Source organism: Phlebotomus papatasi, chromosome 2 (genome assembly GCF_024763615.1).
Source record: "Phlebotomus papatasi isolate M1 chromosome 2, Ppap_2.1, whole genome shotgun sequence".
Lineage (NCBI taxonomy): Eukaryota > Metazoa > Arthropoda > Insecta > Diptera > Psychodidae > Phlebotomus > Phlebotomus papatasi.
In genome coordinates, this window is record NC_077223.1 from 76,520,953 (window position 1) to 76,543,911 (window position 22,959).

A 22,959-nucleotide genomic window follows, 5' to 3' on the forward strand; every position below is an offset into this window, starting at 1 on the left:
AAGCTTCTTACCTATTACCCGAGATACTTTTGGGGGCTCAAACACCGGCTGTGAGCACACCCATTAACTAGAAATAAAAAAAAAATCGTCTGAAAATTGAGAAATAAGAGGGTGATTTTGGAACAAGGCAATGATAACATGAAATCTGAAATTAGGTCGATTAAAAACAATTATTCTTTTACGATAATAAAAGTCTTTTACTTTTATTTACATATTTATTTATGGAGATTTATAGGCCGTTTAATCCTTAAAATTAAATGAAACTGAAAATTTTTAACAATGTATGTATAACATTTGAAGGATTTATTTTTGTGAAATTGAAGGGTTTGTGCATTAATATTACAAGAGGGACTTTATTAACGGATCAATTAGTGTTTCTATGACTGTGAGGTCTAGGGTTCGAGTCTGGGCAGGTGTAGATTTTTCAACTGTCGAGTCCAGGTGCCCATCAAGCCTAATAAAAAGTGAAGATATTTTTCACTTTTCCTTGTAAACATTTTGCAGATATTGCACCGCGATTTAAACAAATTTCCTCGTAGTTCTGGTATTATTTGGGCGAGCACTATTAAATATGTATTTTTAAATAGCTCTTAATGAACAATTTTGAAATATCAGACTGATAAGTCAAATCTCTTTAGGAAAAAAACTTGTCAAAAGTCTTCAGTGCCTCTATGCAAAAACGTATGGAAAAATGAAATTTCGAGAGGCCCCTGGTCGAGTCTGTCTCGAATTCGTCTAATGGCCCCTACACACTAGGAAGAATTTCTTTAAAAATGCCTTTTTAAAGAAAATTTCCCTTATCCTTGTAGGCAGAAACGTCGGAATTTTTTTTAAAAAAAAAAAGGCAATTTTTGACGAAAATTGCTTCTATAGTGTGTAGACCGTGTAGACACGATAAGGGGTAAATGAAGAGTAGGGAAGGCTTTCGGGCTTCGCACACATTGTAATTTCGAACACTTAATATTTTTCCCAGGTTCCTTTAATGAATCTGACCTATTTTTTTCAAGAAATTACTAGCTATTAAAATATATCACCATTAGGTCAGATTCTTTAAAAATATAACATAAGTGCTAAAAGCTAGAGTGTGCGCGAATCCTGAAAGCCTTCCCCTAAAGCCAATTTGGCCAATGCATTGACAAAGAAGAAACCACTTAAACAAGATAAAAATATAATTTAGAAATATGGAGAAAAGAGATGATTTTGCTGTGAAACCATCTATTTGTTTTAAAAGGGTTAATGGGTTTTGAAAGTTTCGAGCTTATTATGGTCTCTAGTTAGAATACAATTTACAACAGAAAAACAATCCCCAGAATTATCCAGAAAACAGTTAGTTAGATACTTAAGCGGTCATGATCGTCTATTCTTTAAAAAGAAAATTACACCTCCAAAGTTCTTATAGTGTTTTTACATAGAATGAACGATGCGGAAAATTAAAGACTTGCTAATGTTTTGGCAATATTTCCCCGTTGCCTAAAATATTCTCTAAAAAGAGATTCTGTGGATAGAAAATTCCTCAAGATAATTAAGTAGAGAATAGAGAGAGAGAGAGATGAGAGAGAAAATGAGATTTGTAGTGCATAATGATATAAATATATTTAAGGTATTTTGCATAAAAGAACGGCAAATACAACTGTTTGAAGCCCACCAAGTGATTTTCTATGCCATAATACACATCTTCTTGTGTGTGCAATTTTCTTGTTTCCTTGTGATACTTTGACACGCATCATTTATGAAATTTCTACATGGGATTTTACCTCCATAGTAGAAGACCTAACTGTGGAGTTGATTGAAAAGTAAAGCTATAAAAATGATATGATGTTGATTGAGTTGTAAATTAATTTATTCAATAAAATTTCTTGTTTTATTTTTTCCTACTTATCATAAAAGGAATGCTATATGTATATATTCTTTTATCTATGGCTTTACTTCTTACTCGTGTGAGAAATTAATGCTTGCTGTAAATGTGTGAAAGGGAATTTTTTTATATATAGAAGTCTTTTCATGCAATATCCATCAGAGAGGTCAAAATTATGGTTTATTTGCCATCTCTTTGGGTGTGAAACAAACAAAAGAGAATGGGAAGTGAAGAAGAAGATGGAAAAAAGAGTTATTTTGAAGAAAAGAATTGTAAATCGCAATGGAAATGAACTCTTGAGACTTCATGACGATTCGTGTGCATTGATGCTGTGATACTAAATAATATAATAAATTGCAGGAATTTATGCTGTTGATTCTAAATAAAGTATGTATATATAGAAAAACACGTCTTTACCGTTGCACGTCGATTAAAATGTACTAAAAACGACGGTGAATGTGCGCGAGAGAGTTTCAAATCTCTTGGAGAGAGACATAAGGAGGAGAAACAATAAAGGGAATTTTCTATTTTCTTCACAGACTGACGACGCATGAAATTTCTTCACCATATGATTTTCTTTTTTTTTTCTTTAATGTCTATTGAGACGTTGGAACATCGTAACAGAAATGCAGTGCATGTGCAATGTTACCCAAGAGGTAGATTCTTCCAAATATCCCCCCGATAGCAATGTTGTAAATTTAATTGTATATAACATAAAAAAATCTTTCTCCCATTTAATTCTTTGCATTTCACTGAAGAGACAAAAATCTTTACGCTTCAACTACATTTAGAATTTGAATAGAAATGTACGCATAAACAAGTGAAACGAGATTAAGAGGTGGAAAAGTGATGAAAAATCAAAATAACCAACAAAAGGAGGAACAATAAATAAGTGGCAATAAATGGAAGCGGCAAAAGAAAACTCGGTTGATTATCAGTGAAAGTTTTATTAATTCTCTAGCGCATGTAATTGACAATGAGAGCACTGTGGAAGAGGAATCTGGGGGCTAATACACTGGAGTAAAATTGTGCAATAACAATTTTATGATATATACATATACATACAGTCAATTATACTGTGCAAAATGTTATTGCAAATTTAGTATTTTTTCCTGGAATTTTCTTTACATCAATATTAATATATACATAGAAAAATGCGCTACAAGAATTAGTCCTATCCTCGGATTAGGCTCATCCTAACCAGCCAATAGCCTCTTGAAGCTATAAATTTCCATATTTTTCTGACGAGAATTAGGGTAAAGTGGTACAAGTTGGACAGTGGTACAATTTGGACAATGGTACTATTTTTTGGACAGAGCTTTTTGGCTTGATAAATTTAGTACTTCATTTTTATTTGTATATTTTTAATGTTTTAGTTTTATAATTTGGTTCCTTGTGCTTAAAAACAAATTTTGTACTGTATTTATCAAGAAAAAGCCATGTCCAACTTGTACCGGCGAATTGTCCAACTTGTAACACTAATTCCTTATTATATTACTTTACCCTATTGCCTTCCAAAGGTGAGGTCTAACATAAATAAATTTAGGCCACACCTTTAGGAGTTATGCCCTAGTCACACTTACGACTTAAGCCTAGAGACGACTTAGTGGAAAATTACGGAAATGTAGTTTAATCATTATTTCGAATATAATTACGCTAAACCATCTCTCGGATAATCCTCAAGTCTGTCGAGGCCCTTACGAATCACGGTCCCGGGACTAAGGGCATTGCCAGGACTAAAATCGCTCTAATTCGCAATTAGCCGTGTCTAGAGGTGAGCCTGCAAGTTTGAGACACTTTTTTATGTATTGACTTCAAAGCGGTGTAACTGGAGCTTTAGCCCAGTTCCTAAAGGTCCAAAATCCTAAAAAAAAAAAAACAATTTTATTGGCTTTTCAGAATCTAACAGATCATTTGCTCTTATTAATCCAATCCAAAGTTAATTTTATTCAAAAAATCTTCTCAGATAAGAGATTATAGCAGTTAAGCCATCAGGGAAAACCTTGGATCTGAAAACCGTATAAGATATTATTTATAACTCAGAAAATTATTTTGAAATTTTGAAATGCACTTAGTATAGAGTTTATTGAAATAACTCGATTAGTGTTTTTGTCACATTTATTTAGATAATTAAAGAATAACCCACCGCGTCTGAAGCATACAAGCTTTTCCTTATGATGTCGACATACTAGAAGCAATTTTCGTCAAAAATTACCTTTTTTTTAAATTATGACATTTATGTCTACAAGAATAGGGAAATTTTCTTTAAAAATGCATCTTTTAGAGAAATTTCTCCTAGTATGTAGAGGCCATTACACTGAGAAAAAAAGAGGGTGCGATTAACAATTTTTCCTCATAACTTTAACACTTTTTAGGTGTAAAAATATATCAACATTTTTTAATGTTAATTTTACACCTTTTTAAGGGTAAATTTAACATGAAAAAGGGTAATTTAAACCGATAATACACCTAAAAAGCATAATATTTACATCGATTTCGGATCAATACTGCAGAGTAAAATAAACATTTCCGGAATGTTATTTTAACTTTTTCAGATTTCTCTCAGTGCATGATTGATGTTGAATATAATGCGGTTGTTCTTAATTTGAACAGCCAAGTAAAGATCTTGCGCACTCTACGACTGCAGTAGGATACCACTGATGTCGTAAAACGAAATATTACATATATTCACAAAATTAGAAAAAAATGTCTATTCTTCAAATCTTCAAGTCTTTGATCCTTTTAAGATACAATTACCTAAATGTATGAAATATAATATTTGAAATATAATTTTAAATGTGACAAATTGCCTTGAAAGAATCAAATTTCGGACATGTTGCACATAAGTAGATAAAGTCCTAAGCATGAATTGGATATAAAAAAAAATGATTTTTTTTATTTATTGAATAAAAATATACATATTGCTTTGTGTGCTCGGAAGAACAATACGTATAAAATAATTACTCCTCAAATAGAATAAAATGAGTGTAACCGGTACTGATTTTTCGTGCGATGCACGCACTATTATAATTCGATATACGAATTGAATCAATTCAAGCCTTTTTAATAGATAATTAAATTGCGTGAAACCCACCAATATATCGGTAATGATATCCTCTTCCTTTTGTGAACATAAAAAAAAAGAAAGTTCAAGAGGTACTCACAAAATAAATGTATCAGATTAGAGGTTTTAACTGTTCATGAAAATTTACCTTGGCACTTATTAGCACGGACATTTCATCACTGAGACCTATCCACTCGAGTTCTTGGCCAAAATGTTCATGTGATCTTTAAAACTTACCAAAATTTGATTGAAAAACTATTTAAAAATAAATTGGGGAAATTTGATTTGATTTTTATTTTTGAAGGAGTTCCAACATGATAACAGCACAATGCTGCACTTGTCCTTACCGTCCGTCCGTAGTTTTTATTCTGGGTTTGTGTGCTATATCGGACACCATGTTTCTCGAAGTGTCTTGTTCTTTTGAGTCTCCCAATGATTTTTCTACAGCATGTCATTTGTGGGGACTATAATTTTGTTTCTTTAGTCTCGAATAACTTCTAGAAATAAGAAAAAAAAAACAAAATTTATAAAATTTTGAGAAACAAATTAAGTGTCCGTAATTGCAAAATGTCCGAAATTAAAAAAAAATATCTATCCGATTTTCAAATTCAATACCTTGAATGATTCTGCATTGAATTTTAAAATACAAAAGTTTATGTCCCCTCGGAAGTAGCAGTGCTTGTCTGTTTTCATATCAAAATCCGCTGTTTCTTCAACTAGATGACTCTTGGGCAATTAATTGAATAGACATTTAGAAGTAGTACCATGCAGTTTTTATTGCTGAAGATGTGAAGGAGGAAGGCGGTTTTTGTTTTAGTCTTTCTCATTCACTCTGCTCAGTCAATGGAAATGAAGTTACTCGAACGAAATTGATAGAATTCCGACAAATTACAACCATCAATCACATGATATTTTTTTTGCTCTTACACTCCTCTTCAAAATAAACACTGCAGAAGTTTAATAACTATTTTCACACACATAAGCCATAAGGAAAGGGTGTGAAAATAATGCTTTATGGAAAGCGAAAAGAGCAAAAAGGGTGAATAGTTATTAAATTGCGTGACATATATATGTTTTTTTTGTGAATTTGTTTGCTTACCAGGACTTCTCTCACGATACTCGTCAAAATCGATGTTCTATTCTCAACAATTGATATTTGATTATTTTGTAATAGATATTAAAAAACCCACGCGTGAAATTATTTCAAAAGTCTTACGTCATTTGGGAACTGTGTTGTGTGTCTTTTTAATTTTCAAAAGAGCAATTGTCGTGTCTTTTATCCCACCAAACACCAAAATTAATTATTTGACTTTTTTTCTTCTAACTTTTTTTCAGTGTGAATAAAATAAGTAGCTTGGCCGATTTTGAGAACTGCCAAAATTTGCAAGAACTCTACCTCAGACGGAACAATATAAAGGATTTATCGGAATTGGCGTATCTGCAGGTGAGTCTCTCGGGACAAGTTGCGTTTTAATAGCGTGTGTTGAGAAAAAAGAAGCGTCAATGCTGAAAAAATTTATTCAGTCTCTCAGTGATGCGAAACCCACACACAATTTTTCATGTCTCTAATATAAAGCATATTACCTGTCTTCAAAAATATTGTATATAATAAATTTTATTACATAAAATTCTATCGAATGACCATGAAATATATAAAAATTCGTCACAATGTCGTCAAAAAAAAAATATTGCGAGAGTAATTTTGTGGTTTCAATTGCAGCATATTTTATTGTTTATTTGGATAGACTTTAATGGGTAATTTTGGTAATTTATTGAGAAATTAGACGCGAAAGTATAGTTCTCTGTATAACTGAAAAAATTTATAGATTTTTGCGCCAAAACTTTTAGAGTGCTCTAGCTGAGACACCGTGTCTGCTGAATAAGTTAAGAGATTGGAGTTATTAAGAGATGACTTAAGAGAATTGTCACAAGGTTCCAAGTTATTTTATTCTCAGTTAAAAATTATATATTGTGTTAAAAATTGTAACTTGGAAATGGAAATTATGGGAAGGCCTTCAGGTTTTGCACAGCTTCAATCATTTCGTATTTTTCTCATATTCTTTTAATGAATCTGATGGTCCATTGTTTTCAGGAAATGTGTGACTTACGACTGACTTAGAAAATATATTGCTATTATATAAATAAGATATCCAAAATATAAATATATTTATATTTTGGAACTCGTTCCTTACAGATTATTAGTTATTAGATGATTATTATGAAAAGAAAAACTATATTAAAGGAGTACGAGGAGATGGTATCAATTAATTCATTACTAGGGTGGATTGTAGAAAGGGAGACACTTAAGAAAAAGTTAAATTTCAAATGCATTTTTAAGCCGAATAAATATTTATTATTTTCATTTAATTTATATCATGAGATTCCTTGTGAAATATTCTTACAGAATCTTAACAGTTTTTATTAGAATTTTCAATCAATTAATTGTAATATTCAATTAAATTAGAAAACGACACGTTTTGGAAAGATGGACAAAATTTTGGAAAGTTGGACAAAAACTTTTGGAAAGTTGGACATAGTGATATTAATGACAAAATATCATACGAAATATGTAGAAAATCAAATGTTGAGGGTTTTCTCTGTATACTTGTACATTTGATGGTTATGCTAATCCCTACTTTATATCTGGGCAACAGTTGAGGAGCGCTAATTACCAAGAACTTCCTGGACGTCCAACCAAAAAGAGGTTCTGTAAATTTCATAGAGGCCTCGCACTGTCCAGCAGTTATAGTTTTAAAGCGGATGCAATTTTTAGCACATTTCAATTCCCCATCCGCCCAAATCCTTTTCCACTTGCTTCGGGAGTTCTGTAGAGGCTCCTATTTGACTTTCTCTCTTCTAAAATAATCATAAAATTAGGTTTAATAATCTTATCGAAAATTGAAATATTTAATTGATTTATTATCAAGTTTTTAGGGAGGTGTCTCATATTCCACACTGCTTTGTCCAACTTTCCAAATTGTCTCGCTTTAGGCAAATGACCCTAGCACCATTTATTATTTATGTAGTGTAACTATCTCAGAAAAGAATTTGCCACTTAGAATTCAGAGCACGAAGAAACATGAAGTAAATTTTATCAAAATCGATGCAGTATCAAATTTTTCGTGCATCACTTGGAGCAAAAACTTTGTATAAATTTCCGAAAGAAAAAATAAACAAAATTTTCGTAAGAAATGAACAATAAAATGTATTTCTACCTCTGGTTAGGCTATTTTTCCCACGACACTGAAGGAGTAAAGTAAATAAAAATGTCTTTCCAGAAGCAATTCGGATATTTCAATTGTCCAGAAATAAATTATCAAAAATCCTTTAGCGTTCGCGATTGTAATGTTACATAATCGGTGGCAGCCAAAATACCGAAAGCCAAAATACCGAACGCCAAATCCCGAAAAGGCCAAAATCCCGAAAGCCAAAATCCCGAATGTTCAAAATCCTGAAAGGGATGAAATTATATGGAGGAAAATGTTTAGAATAATTTCCCAAGACACAGAAGATTTCCCTTTGCCTCCAGCAAGCGCGGGTGCAATCGTGGAAGTAGTTATGACACTTTTAAGAATTCGGGATTTTGACTTTCGGGATTTTGGCTTTCGGGATTTTGGCTTCCGGGATTTTGACCGGGACCCAACATAATGTGGTACATTTCGGACCAAGTGTTAGCATTTTCAGCTTTCTTCAAATACATTATTGACTTCCCAATTTTTTTTTGGATTCAGATTCCTACCAAAAATAAGTAATAAAGCTTTATTTCTTTATATAAAATAGCAAAAAATATCAGGAAGTAAAAATGGTACACTTTAGGACGCTGTGGGTATTTCGGAATAAGGCATATTTGAGACGCTCAGAGCAAGAGTATTCTCATTTGTATGTATTTTCCTATTAAAACGGTCCACTTTTGCTCTTAGCGTCTCATTTATACATACCCTGTCAAATACTTAATCTTTAGTTATTGGAAGCCACCGATTGGAATAATCTAAGATGCATTGCATCAGCTCCTTCTTCTTCTCCGGATTAAGCGTTGGGGAGTCCAATCTGGCAATTCACTGGACACTTGGCCGTGGCGATCAATCAGATTGATAAACATTGTACTTTTTGAGACATTGAGTTTCATCACTACTTCTCTGACTGAGAGTTTTCTCGCAACTGAATATTTCCCGAGCCTTCTCCAGATCGTTCAAAGTGTATGGGCCTTGACAGACCTGAGGATTAGCCGAGAGACGACTTATCGTAATTATATTCGGAATAGTGGTTAAACTTAATTTCCATAATTTTCCACTAAGTCGTCTCTCGGCTTAAGTCGTAAATGTGTCTAGGGCACATGGCTTGCCTTTGGAAGGTTTTTTTGGCATCGTACTTTCAAGAAAAGCCGGAAGTAATATAAGAACTTAGGCATTTTTGAAAAATTCAGCTTTTTTGCAATTAAATTTTAAAAAAAATAAAGTTATATATTAATCTGAGTCGTAAAGAACTAAATAAGACAATGTCACAAAAACTTAAAAATAAAGAGAAAACAATATTTATTTGATTTTAAACGACATATTTATGATGCATTCTGAAACACCCTACATTTAGATTCTGAAATGTACCTCGTTCCAAAATTTACCACAATACTCTACTGCTCTCTTCTTGAATATTAAAAACAAAGATATCTAAGAGAATTATTCTCTTTCATTTTTTCAGAGTTTGCCAAATTTAAAGTATCTCTGGATCGAAGAAAATCCATGTGTTGAACGAGCAGGTCCAAGGTAATTTTGAATAAACATATTTTTGGTCAGGAAATTAACAATTTGATGAGAAAAAAATTAAAATGGTCAGTAAATTGATTATTTGTCAAAACTTTTAGATCAGGAAAATTTTATGAAATCAAAATTCATATCTCAAACCTTTTGCATATATGTTTATCCTTTTCTTAAGCACTCTTCTTCTTCTTTTGAACATCACAGTAAATTCAATTTACAGTAGACTCTCCTAAATTCGGGCATTTGGGACCGAAATGTTAAACGAATTACAGAGAAATTCGGGCATTAAATTGTTTGAAATGCAACGATTTTTTGTTCATCTGCATACTTATATTGAGTTTATATGCTCGTTGCTATTATAAATTTCATAACAACCTCTTAATAATGCAAAATCACATCAAAGCTAAGACAAATAATGACAAATTTGAACATATTTGCTTCATTTGATAATCATAATCGAACTTGAAAAATGTCAACAAACTTTTTTCGAATTTAAAACTGCCGCCCGAATTAAAAAGTAGCCCGATCTTAAAAGAGCTGAATTAGCGAGAGTCTACTGTAGTTCAAATTATTTCTATTAAAAAATGTTACCGAATTTTGAGTACATGGAATTTGATCTGATTGAAAAGGTATGTCGGAGGCGCAGAAAACCATTTTTAGCCAGTAAAAAATAAATAGAAATGTAATTGAACTAAATTTTCAATTTCAACACGGTTAAGATAAGATAAGATTTTGCCAGGGGTCAGTTCTCCATTTCGGATATTCCGATGCATCCAGGCCACCAATTGGGCCCCTTATGCTTCCCCACTCCTATTCTATCTTATCCCCCGATACGGGTAGCCGCTCAATATCGCAGCTCTGTGAGCAGTCAGTGCCGTTACTATATCACAGCATCCCTTCTCGGTGTGTGTTTGGGATCAGTGACAGCGAATACTTGTATCGACTGAAGTACCACTTTCATGTCGAAACTCGTTTTCGTACCAGCCTCTATTGTTTAGGCGGTTCACTTTTTTGCCAATATGCACCATTGACATTACTATTCATTCATTCACTGGACGAATTCAAAGCCGATATGGCATGAGAAATCTTTTTCTGCTGCTGCTCAGCTTTGAACCCCAGACCTCGCAGTCATAGAGCTACTACTCTATCCACTGACCCACTCGAGGCCCCTCATTAATTTTCTTAGTTTTTCTTTTACCAAAAGTATTTCACTGGTAACTGTACATGGAAAGAAATATTTTGTAAACTTCTTTGGAACTGTTTGTGAATTTCCTACTGGAGTCTTGGAAATTGCTCGTAAATCGTATAATCCAATAAAAAGTTCGTAAAAGTTTGTACTTTTTCACAAAATTTGGTGGTAACATGATCACTTGTCGAGCATTTTATGCTCTTTTACAAACATTTGTACGTACATTATTGTTTGATTGTAAAAAAATACGAATAAGGGCAGAATCACATTGACAGTAAAATGCTCACCGCATTTCGTTAATTTACGCATTTTCATTGCAATTTTTACGCAAATTCTCGATTACCGTATTACCTTATCTCATACTCGGTGGCACTAGGTGAAAATAATATAAGAAAATTGAAGAAATAAAAGGAAAATTCGATAAACGGTTAGTAAAAAAAACTAAGAGAAATTAATAGTACAGTTCTTTTTGCTCACCGTTTATTGCATTTTTGTTTCATTTCTTCAATTTTCTTATATTATTTTCACCTAGTGCTACCGAGTATATGAGATAAAGTAATACGGTAATCGAGAATTTGCGTAAGAATTGCAATAAAAATGTATAAACTAACGAAATACGGTGAGCATCTTACTGTCAATGTGATTCTGTCCTAAATGATAAAATTTTACTAACATTTTTTCTGTGTGTTTACGAACAAATGTTTGTAAAAGAACAAAAAATGTTTGTCAAATGATCATGTTACGAAAAATTTTTGTGAAAAAAGTACAAACTTTTAGGAACTTTTTAGTTAGTTTCAATAGAAATTTGCAAACATTATTCAGGAACAATTATACGAATTTTTTTTCTGTGTATATTTTACAATTTTACAAGTTTCGTTTTTTTATGTACTGGCTGAGTTTCATTTTTACTGACCATTTTTACCAAGGTACTGTCCAATTTACTGCAGGGATTGCCATTTGATAAATTAATAATAAAGAGATTTATGATTAATTTATGGAATTATTTATTTAGCTACCGAGCTATTGTGCTTAGAACTTTGCCAAATCTGCTTAAATTGGACAATATTGAGGTGACTCCGGAGGAATTGGCTGATGCTAGGAGGGGTTCTGTTAAGAGGGATGATGTCATATATGAAGATTCATCATATAATGAGACACCATCATCGCAAAATCAACAGCAATCTCAGTATCGTCAACAGAGTCCAATGCGAGAGGTGAGAAAACAACTGATAAGCTTCACTAAAATATCTATATATCACAAATGTGAAATTTGCAGTGTTTTCACTTTGGGATTTTCATATAATTTTGACAAACATACTAAATGGCTTAATGTTTTTGTCTTCTTGCTCTATTCCTATCTTCTGCTGCCCAAATCTTCTACACAAATTAAAAACAAAAAACATGAAATTTGAAAATATTAAAAACATGTATTGCCTGAATCAAAAAAAAAAAAAACATACACTAACATATAGAATCAGAGTCTCGAAAATACTGAGGAATCTATAAGTGATCCAATTGATAGAAATTCAATTCCATCATCTCCAATTCAGGTAAAGTTTTGTACTTTCATTGTCTGTCAATCTTATTTTTAACATGTCTGTTTTATCAACTGTTTTCTTACGATGCTTTAATTTTTGCATTTCGAGCTTTTTAGTTATAAACCCTAAAAATTACTAATTTATTAACTTTTTATCTTCTCCACTTCGGATGGGTTTCTTTTCTTTTCGGGACGATTTGAAATTTGTAGAGGAGTCCTTCGAATCAGGAACAGTATTCACCACCAGAGACAAATCAACCACCTTCACCGCGATATCAACGAGATCATCGAGGCTCCTACAATCAGTATGATGTCTCAATGGTAAATAATCACGCCCAAACAACATTTGATCATTAACTAATTGGCATCACTAATTGGCACTATAATATGCAAGAAATTTCTTTTGATTTTATTTTTATTTCCAAAATACTTTTATTTCGTCTTAAGACTCTTATTTTCAACGATTAAATTCTTCTGTTAATTAACATGATAATATGATAGAGATCACCTGGATCTGATCAGGAGGCATCTCCAGCCACTGGATATCGCGACCGTGTGCCAATTGCGCCATCAATGTCTACACATTCGATGAAGGTAAAAAAAGCTTCAAGACGAAATAGTCTATTTATATTTTTTTTTACTTTATAAATTTGCCGTCGAAGGGTCTTTTGATTTTATGTCTCTCTGAGTTGCCTCCACGTCCACACTCACTCTTCACACCTTTAGAGCACTTTGGCTTACCCACAAAAAACGCTATTGATCCACCTGACACTTTTCCAAAATATCCTTCATAATGTGTTTATTCTCTGGAGCTGAAGAGTAGTGTCTGGAAAAGACGATTCAGTGAGAGAAGGAAAAAAGAACAAGAAAAAGTTAAACAAATGTCTGTAATGGACAGTTACTGTTACTGATCAGAAAGTTAGGAGCATGTAATTTTTTCTACTATCCTGAGAAAAAACAAGTTTGTCTATAAAGGTCTCTACACATTGGGCGCAATTTTAGTCAATAATTGCTTTTTTAAAGGAAATTGTCTTCAGTGCCGTAAGTGGAAACGTCAAAATTCTGTCAAAAATACAATTCTTGATAAAAATTACTCTCAATATGTAGAGACCTTAGCATAAATTCGAAACGTTTTTGATTGTATAATTTATTTTTTTACAAACATATTTCTTGTTTATGAAGGATTTATAAACGTTTAAGGGGAATCTCTGTCCCCAAAAGAAAGATATGGATACATACTCTGAGAAAAACAATTTTTGAACTATTAGGAATGGATAAAAATGTAATTTATGTCAAAATCTAGAATATTTATTACAAGAGCCTGATTAATTCCTGAGCTAATACAGGTAATTTTGATAAATAAAGAGATTGTAAAGGATCCCAGCTTTGCAGAGTGTTCGAACTTACGAAATGGATCTCTCAATGAATAATATTTTTCGCATAATTTTTGTGTTCATGACGGTCGACTGTCGATTTAAACTAGTTCATAAATTACAAGAAAATCATCTCAATTGTTTAAAATTGCATTTTTTTTTTAATAATTTGACTCTTAAACTTTAATCCATAATAAGCTTTGATAGAATTTTGGAGTAATAGAACATTTAATCTTCGAAAATTCGACACCGCAACTTTTTTTTCGGTCGTAGGTATGTATATAGATGAAATGTTCACTTGGGCTACCTCTAAAGCATATTCGAAAATGAAAGAAATCGTAGAAGCTGTTTGTGAAATAAATAAAAAAAAACATGGTTTAGGGTGTTGCAGGGGTTGAGGGGAAAAAGCGGAAAAAACGTCTCGAGATAGTATAGTCTTATGGGAGGTCACCAAATACCGAAAGTTGGTCTCTCTTAAATGTGATTTCTAGCTCGGTAACAAACTTTTGGACGATTAAAAATAAAATAATATAAAGAAATATACCAATAAAGAATACTTTACCGATTCTATTCATTACCGATTGAGACCGATACAGTCAGATTGAAAATTTCAATACCTTTCCGTAAAATCCAAATTTAAGCAAATCGGTTGAAAATGCATCCTCCCGAGTGGTTAGACTTTGACTTTCGAAAATCCGATTTTGAATTTTTTTCGGTCGTATGGGTCATAGGTACGTACGGGCGAAATGTTCGCTTGGTCTACCTCCAAAACATATTAAAAAATGAATCGTGTATGAGCCTTATTTTGAAATAGGGGAAGTGTGCCAAATTTCGGCCAGCTTCTAATTTCGGCCACTTTGAGTGTAATTTCGGCCATGCGAATAAATTAATTAAAATTGTATATGTAATCTTCGAATAGTCAATGAATTCATTTTGTTTTTAAATATTTGTTCATTTTAGGATGTATTAACACAAAGACCATTAAATTTTAGGTATAATTTAAATTTAATTTGCGTTGTAAAAACTCAGTGTGGAAAGTCTTACAAAAAAATGTGACAGATCGATTGTGTTTCTAGCAGTCTTGTGATTTGTGGTGAAGTGCAAAAGGTTTTCCTTTGTTGTTTTTCATGAAAATTCAATTCAATTCAATTCCATTTATATATTTCTCCTCAAATCTTGCTTAGTTGCGTCTGCCGCCGACTTACCACTACCGATCTCATCAGGTAAACGGCAGAAACCCTGAATCATAGATCGTATATGCCAGAAAATGTTGAAAATTCATTAGTTTTCTTTAAAGATTGTATCTGTTTATGTTAATCGTGAATCAATCTTTAAATTTCGGGTGAAATTTCCCATCTGGATCTTGTAATTTGCGTAAATAAGTATATACTTTGTGAGCGTCTCTCCGGTGAGGTAGTGTTGCCTATTCCAGCAACATCTTTTGATTTCCTAAATTTCTTATTCATTTTATGCTTTTTTTTCAATTTCTGAGTTCTACAATGTCCAGAGAAAAAAACATCACTTCTATGAAAAAGATGATGTAGAAAAGGTCTTAGAAGAGTTCAGGAAGGGCAAATTGCTACGGGAATCTGCGCGTAAATTTGAGATGCTACTCTTCAGGTCTTCAGGACAAATTACACGGAAAATCTCAGAGCTTGTGGGTCATATAAACGTATTAAAGTAAATATTAAACTCTTTCCGTTTGACGTTTTGAAATTTTCTATCCGTTGCGTCACAAAATGTGGTCAGAAAAAAGGTGGCCGGAATTTCACTCAAAGTAGCCGGAATACTACCCAAAGCAATGTCCATATTATTTTTAATTTTTCAATATTTTAGCAAGTGATTTAAAGAAAGCAAAGATGATAAACTAGTTTTCAAGGTTCCACACAACCTTCCCGAAAAGGAAGTAACAAAAAATATCAATATGAATTAAAAATATTGCATTTCAAACTTAGGACTTCGGTGCTTATATGCAACTATGCCGAAATTTGGCACACTTACCCTAATCCAAAAAAAAAACATGGTTTTGAGGGGAAGGATCCGTTGTGAATCCTTCGTTCAAGGACTAATTTAACTTATCTTGTAACACAAAATATTTAGTTTTTTGCTTTCGGATGAGTTTACTTTGAGTAAACCGTTTCCACAATAAGATTGTACCCAAGAAAATGTTTCAAAATAAAAAAAAAACTACATAGTAAATATTTAAGTTTCTAATTACCAAAATTTACTTGGTTCCAAATTGACTCCGATAGTGTCAACTTTTCCATTATTATTGAACTAATAATATTGTATGACTTTTTCGAAATTAAAATCAGTATTTTGGTGTAGCAATGTAACGTTTTTAACACAAGAAAAACAATATTATGATAATATTCGTATATTAACCGTGTAATCAATTTTCGACAAAATAATTTCTTTTCGCGATTTTAGGCGTTTTGACCGATTGAAAGTTCTCTTGTCTTTTCTCTTGTCTTAAGATTTTTTGATTAAGCCCTATGATCCCATATGACGTGTTTTCCTATAATAATAATAATCCCTCAGCTTGACTTATTATGGGGTCATCTGAAGACTCCAAGTAGATATCTCAAACCGTTTAGCGCCCATATTTCAGAATAAGAAGAAAATGAGAAAAATTGGTTTTATTACTCTTTTTGTGAAGTTTAGAGCCATAGTTATCTCATAACGAAAAGAACAACTATCAATTTCTTCTTTCACATAATAAAAGTTTAAAATAAATTCTAATTAATAACGTTAATTGCATCAGAATTTTCAACAATTATCTACCAGAGCTCTTCTAAAGAAAAAGTGAAAAAAGAAATCTTTAAGACACAATTTCCTTATCTTAACATCGTAGATAGACCTCAAGCTCAAATATTATCATGGATAATAATTTTAATTTAAGTAATTTAAATTTAATTTTAGTAATTTTCACTTCATTTAATTTTCATTTTCATTTCACTGATAATAAAAAACATTCTGTAAAATTATTCCTTAATCTTCAACTTTTGCCCAAATTTACGATTTTTTTGGACCATAGAGTGCAGAATTTATGGGTTAATTAAATAAAATATTCCACTATCGTGTTAAATTTATCACTTATTTAGTACAAACATAAAATAATACACCTTTATATCAAAATTTTACATTTTAATTGATTTTTTTCGGACTCCAGTAGAGTCAACGAATTCAATAGAGTCAACAGGCCTGAAAATAATTAGTTGACTCTATCGAGCTCCCACTGTATTTTTAATACTTGAAACAAAAATAGAGAAAATATACTGTTTTTTAAACTTTTAACTTACTTAACCCCTTAAATATAAAACCAATGAACAAAAATATGCTCCTAACTCTCTGACTGTCCACTGTAATGCCTTCCTTTGCACTCTGTATGGTAATATGAAATGATTTCTGTCGTCGGATGAATCAGGAGTACTATCAGTCTGACTACCAGAAGCCACATCCGGCTCAGTATCGTCACAGCCAGATGGACCTGACGGAGTGGGATGAGCACCAGCAGCAGCATCATCAGGGTGGCCATCCTGGTCGTCGGAATGGGGGCACAGAAGCACCCCGTGATCCTTATGCATATCGCAATGGGAATGCCAATCGTGAGGAATGGGATGACAATGTGGAAGTTCGTCGGAGGGAACGGTGAGTGGCTTTTAGGCTTCCTGCACAACATTTTTTCACATTGCTTCCGGTTTTTTTTTTCCTGGCAAATGTGTGAGCAAGACACTGTTTTTCTCTTTTTCAGTCGCTCCGAGGGAAGGTTCAATGATAGTGCTAGTGTGGTTTCCAATGCCGTTCTCAATCACTATGCCAGTTACCATCGACGGCCCGTGAACAGGGTAAGTACCAAAATGCACTCTTCCTTGATCAATAGATGTGTGAGCGTATGGAGGCATTTTTAGTGTGACTTTGCAAAGATTTGGAACGACCTATTTTTTCAATGGATTTCAAGCTGAAAAGCTTTGATTTTTCTTTGGAAATTCGTTTAGAAAATTTTAAAGCAATTTTCTCTTTTAGAAAGTTTTCTTGACCCTTCAAAAATATTAAATAACTTTCTGGGTTGATGCCATATAAATGTTGGTGTTTTTGCAGAATGCAAACCTACTTTCGGCCACTCTTTGCCTGGTGAAGGAACTGGACTATCCTAGTTTGGAAGTTGTTGAGCATGCTGTTCGATGTCGAATTGATGAATTGGCCACGGATTGAGGACGATACAAGGTTTCCTCCTTCAGTTTCTTTCCTTTTAACAAATATCTCTTTCAAAAGTAATTTCATTCCGAGCGAAACAGACTTTTCTCATACCAAAATGAGAACAATAACTAATCATAGTATCTTGTAGGGATGAGATATTGAACTTTATGAGAAATTTTCATGAAGGATCTCATACCCAAGAAATCAAGACAAAGAGGAAATAATGTAGGAGTTTTTTTTTTTGAGAGAAATTGAATATTTTTCCACAACAAAAATTGCCAATAACAAATTTTTGCGCTCCTTAATTGGATTTATTTTATCCATTTATCAATTAACACGTACGAATGAGACAAATACTTAAAGAATAAAAAAAAATAATGAATTTGAAATAATTTTTTTTCAAACATTTTAACGTGCAATTTATCACATTTTAATATAACTTGTAATAATTGCTTTAGAGCAAGATTATGCAAATTGTGAGATAAAAAGAATTTTTTGTAAATTGCAAATAGTGTTGTCTCTATGGACATTCATGTGAGATAAAATGAAAGATAAAAAAAAGAAAATATTTTAATAATACTAGAAGTGAGAGGGATTTTTTGTACTTGATTATTAATTTTGTTTTTGCCTCCGAAGTGACTTAGAAGTGACTGCAGTGAAATTGATTAAGCATCACTGATTCTTTTTTTACCAATTTACCTAATGTAGTTTCTTATTTCGTTGTTATAGTCATTGTACTCGAAAGAAACATGATATTATGTATTTCCTTGTGGACAGAAGTGAACTTTCGAAATAATAGGGCATTCGAAAGTCTCTTCGAAGATTTATCCAAGTTTCAATTTTTAGAAGATTTCGGAAATCAATCGTTCTTCAACTTTTCTGAAGACCATTTTCTTGTCTCACAAACCTACTCGGTGCTCCATTGCCATTGTTTCTGTATCTTCGAAAATATACATCAAGTTGACCTCTGAAAATTTTTGTCGTATATACGTTATTTAATAGTTTATTTATCGATTTAAAAAATTAAGGAAAATCGATTTTTTGACCTTGCAATTCTGGAAATCCCCTTAATCCTCTCGTTCGGTAATAACCGTAATAACCTTCCCGATTTGAGAACTCTTCCCGTACCGATTCGAAGGTATATCAGAGAGAACTTATCTAAAAAGCCGTTGGAAGTTCGAACGTTTAAACCGACGAGTTACACAAAAGTGAGTAAGTTCATGAAATGGACATCTATCATAATAAAATTGCAATTAAAACGTTCTGCCATCCTGAAATTCCACAAAACTACACAAAATTCACTTTTTGCAGCAAACTTTGCACACTGTTGATATTGTTGACGATTGAAGTGTTAAGAATATCGAAATTCGAAATTGCAGAACAATCAGCGCTAAAGCGGCGAGTACATGAACTTGCACTTTAGGCTTCCGGTAGATTTTCGAATAGGTTTGGCTTGGCTTTGGAGTGGCTTTGTCTCTTCGAAAGGTTATTACTCAACGGAGCCAATGAATCTATCCTATGTCACACGGCAATATCAATTTTAATAATTAGTCTTGTATGCTTAACATTTCCTCAAAAGAGCTATATTCCTCTCGTTCAGTAATAACCTTCCTGATTTGAGAGCTTTCTCCTGTTGAGATTTTTACTGTAGCGATTCGAAGGTATATCAGGAAGAATTTCCATAAAAACCGGTAAAAGTTCGAACGTTTAAGCCGACATGTTACACAAAAGTGAGTAAGTTCATCAAAAGCACATTTTACTGAAATTGGAAATCAAACGTTCTACCATCCTGAAATTCCACAAAACAGCATCAAAATTCGCCTTTTGCAGCAAACGTTTCCACACTGTTGTTGATATTGTTGACGATTGAAGTGTCAAGAATACCGAAATTCGAAATGGCAGAACAATCAGCGCTAAGGCAGCGACTACGTGAACTTGCACTTTAGGCTTTCGGTAGATTTTCGAATAATTTTGTCTCGGCTTTGGAGTGGCTTTGTCTCTTCGAAAGGTTATTACTGAACGGAGCCATTATGAATAAGGTTTATAAAGAACATAGAGAAAAAAATGAGTAGTTCGAAGGGGGAGTCTGAATTCAATAGTTAAAAATTCGCTGTATTTTTCGATTTTTTTTTTTTTTTGAAAAGAAGCAAACGAGCAAGTTTCATGATTTTTTTGTTATACGTTTATATACGTCTTTAAAGTGGTTAAATATTATTTCGAAAAAAAAAGATGACGGACTAATAAGCGATTCACTGGAGCGTCTCGTTGCAGCGGTCCCTAACTGACGGGAAATATGCAGCTCGTAATTCTTGTCTGAGAAAGAAATTTCAATTTTCATCATCATCATCATTTTCAACCGCTTATCCCTATTGGGGTTGTGGGCCCAGGACATCCAATTTAGCAGCCCATGCTTGTCGATCCTCCGCCACTTAAATTTATCGGTCTTTGTGTTAATACATCCAAAAATAAATAAATATTTAAAAGCAAAATTAATTCATTGACTATTCGAAGATTACATACATAATTTTAATTAATTTATTTGCATGGCCGAAATTACACTCAAAGTGGCCGAAATTAGAAGCTGGCCGAAATTTGGCACACTTCTCCTAATTTGCCCTCTGAACTTTTTAAATAGCTGAAAAAATGCATATTTTGGGGAAAAATATTGACTTTGGCTTGCTCTAAAAATTAAAAATCATTAGATTAAAATCATTTAGGTTCAACTAGAAGGAATTTAATCCCAAAGAGAATAATCGTTTACTCATTCCAATCGGTCATAATTATTTTTACTATAATTACCGACAATTCGACTAATTGTAAAATTGAAAACTGCAGGAAACGCACCTCAAAGTTGTAGTTATTCGCCCAAACGTTCGCTAATCTGCTCGGCGCTCATTTGCCTGCGTCTCTGTATCTTTGAAAATCCGCAATTATTCTCGATTTAAGAAAAAAAAAACGATTTTTGACCTTGTAATTCAGGCTCCCTCCTTAAATCGTTCAAATGTACCGCATTTTCCTCTAGTGTGTTTCTAAGGTAAATTTTATAAAAGCTGTATTTTGTAAGGATCTTCGTTGGTTTGAAGAGGCGGAAAAGGCGAACTGGAAACTGGACACAAGTGAGTCGAGTAATTTTCACTCAGCTCACACTCTTGCTACATTTTACCCCAGTTGTCACTTACATAAAAAAATCTAATTAGAAAACCTATCGAAAGATCCTAAACCGGATAACGAATTCGTATTCAGCAAATCTATATAAAGTCGATGAAGATGGTGAAAATTGAACTTTTAATAGAATTTCATATACAAATGCCTTTCTAACATCGAAAGTTTACTTCTGACCACAAGGATACTTTCACGCGACAATTTTTGTCTATTAAAAATTATTTGCGTGGATAGAAAACGATTGAAGGGTCCGCAGAGAAGGGATTTCTCTGTTAAAGTTGTTGAGTAGTGGGAAAAGCAAAAAAAGGAAATCTGTTGATTGTTGAATGAAGGATGAGGAATGAGCTTTGAAAGTAAACATCCTCTGTTTTTTGCTAATTAACATTCAGGTTGATAACTGTTGATTGAATTTTTACATATAACGTCCATTTAATGGCTTTTTAGCGAGTTAATACGATACACTCACACATTTTTTTCTTTCTTTGGAATGTTTTTTATGGTTCTTTTTCCAAACTAAAGTGTGTGAGTAAGAAAATTGTAAAAAAGAGAGTCAAGGGCTTAAAAATGAATAAAGAAAAAAATCTGAGAATATAAGGATAATTTTTATTGACTTTTATTGTTGCATTTTTTGGGATCCGGATTTGACATTGAGTTAGACAACTCATCTTCAGAGTTTTCTCTTATTTTTTTTAGGTCAAAAGTTCAATTCTACGTTGTTTTACAATTCAGGGTAAGTGTTACAGGCGGAGGCAGTCAAAATCCTGAAAGCCAAAATCCCGAACGCCACAATCCCGAATGTTCAAAGTCCTGAATGGAATGAAATTATATGGAGGATAATGTGTAGAATAATTTCCCAAGACACAGAAAATTCCCCTTTGCCTCCAACAAGCGCTGGTGCACTCCTGGGAGTAGCAATTACACTTTTAACAATTCGGGATTTTGACTTTCGGGATTTTGACCGGGACCCGATCTGTAAAACCGAAAGGAATGACTCAAGGACAAATAAAAAATAGATTTTTATCTTATTTGGTGATCTGTAAAACCGAAAATGTTTTTACAAAATTTGAGATAATTGAGATTAGTTTCTTAAATCAGACCACAGAAGCCGGAATTGTAAGGAGCAGTAGCTCCACGTTCTCGTTACAGGCCTAGAGCTACTGCTCCTTACAATTCTGGCTTCTGTGGTTTGATTTGAGAAACTAATCTCAATTATCGAATCGAATTCGTAGGAATGATGAGCTCAAACAGTTATACAAGGCGCGAGCCTAGTTGCACACGTCAATTCCACACAAATACAATGGGCTGGCTATGCTGTGAGAATGGAAAAGATTACCCCAGTATAGCGATCATTTGAAGGGGAACCAGTAGGAAAACGTGCTAAAGGTCGACACAGGATGAGATGGTTAGATCAAATACAGGGAAATCAGAAAATTAACCCTTTAACGACGAGACAGTTTTCGCTAACCGAAAATCAGCAATAAAAATAAAACCGATAAACAAAATCAGTAAAAGGCCTTACAACTAACCTTCGAAAAACCAACAGATTCTGATTCAGTGTATTTCTTGCCTCTATGAATGATAGGGACAAAAATAGCCAAAAAATTTAAGTAATTTTTCTGACGATACCAATGACTGATAAAGTTTTCACTTTAATGAAAAATATTATGTTTGAGTATTGTAGTTTCTTGTTCCAAAACTGGTTTGCTTAAAAAATTGGAAGTACAAAAAATAATTAAAATCAATTCTCAATATTAAAATTTAAAAATTCGGTATTTTTTATTTTAAAAATTTACTAGCAAATAGCTAGAGACTTGCAAAAAATATC

The 22,959-nt window shown here is 32.9% G+C and overlaps 1 protein-coding gene across 2 annotated transcripts in view; it reads left to right on the forward strand.

Annotated features, from left to right (window-relative positions):
• Positions 1-21,731, forward strand: part of LOC129804470 (uncharacterized protein F09G8.5) — a 32,325-nt gene extending 10,594 nt beyond the window's left edge. Inside the window, exons 3-11 of one of the 2 annotated variants that reach the window (XM_055851788.1) lie at positions 6,255-6,363; positions 9,615-9,679; positions 11,875-12,076; positions 12,335-12,412; positions 12,610-12,720; positions 12,901-12,993; positions 17,200-17,423; positions 17,527-17,620; positions 17,874-21,731. In XM_055851788.1, coding sequence (XP_055707763.1) covers positions 6,255-6,363; positions 9,615-9,679; positions 11,875-12,076; positions 12,335-12,412; positions 12,610-12,720; positions 12,901-12,993; positions 17,200-17,423; positions 17,527-17,620; positions 17,874-17,987 — 1,090 coding nt within the window. In that variant the 3' untranslated portion in view covers positions 17,988-21,731. The remainder of the gene's footprint in view (positions 1-6,254; positions 6,364-9,614; positions 9,680-11,874; positions 12,077-12,334; positions 12,413-12,609; positions 12,721-12,900; positions 12,994-17,199; positions 17,424-17,526; positions 17,621-17,873) is intronic. The other variant, XM_055851789.1, reaches the window with a different exon arrangement.
• Positions 21,732-22,959: the final 1,228 nt, after the last annotated feature.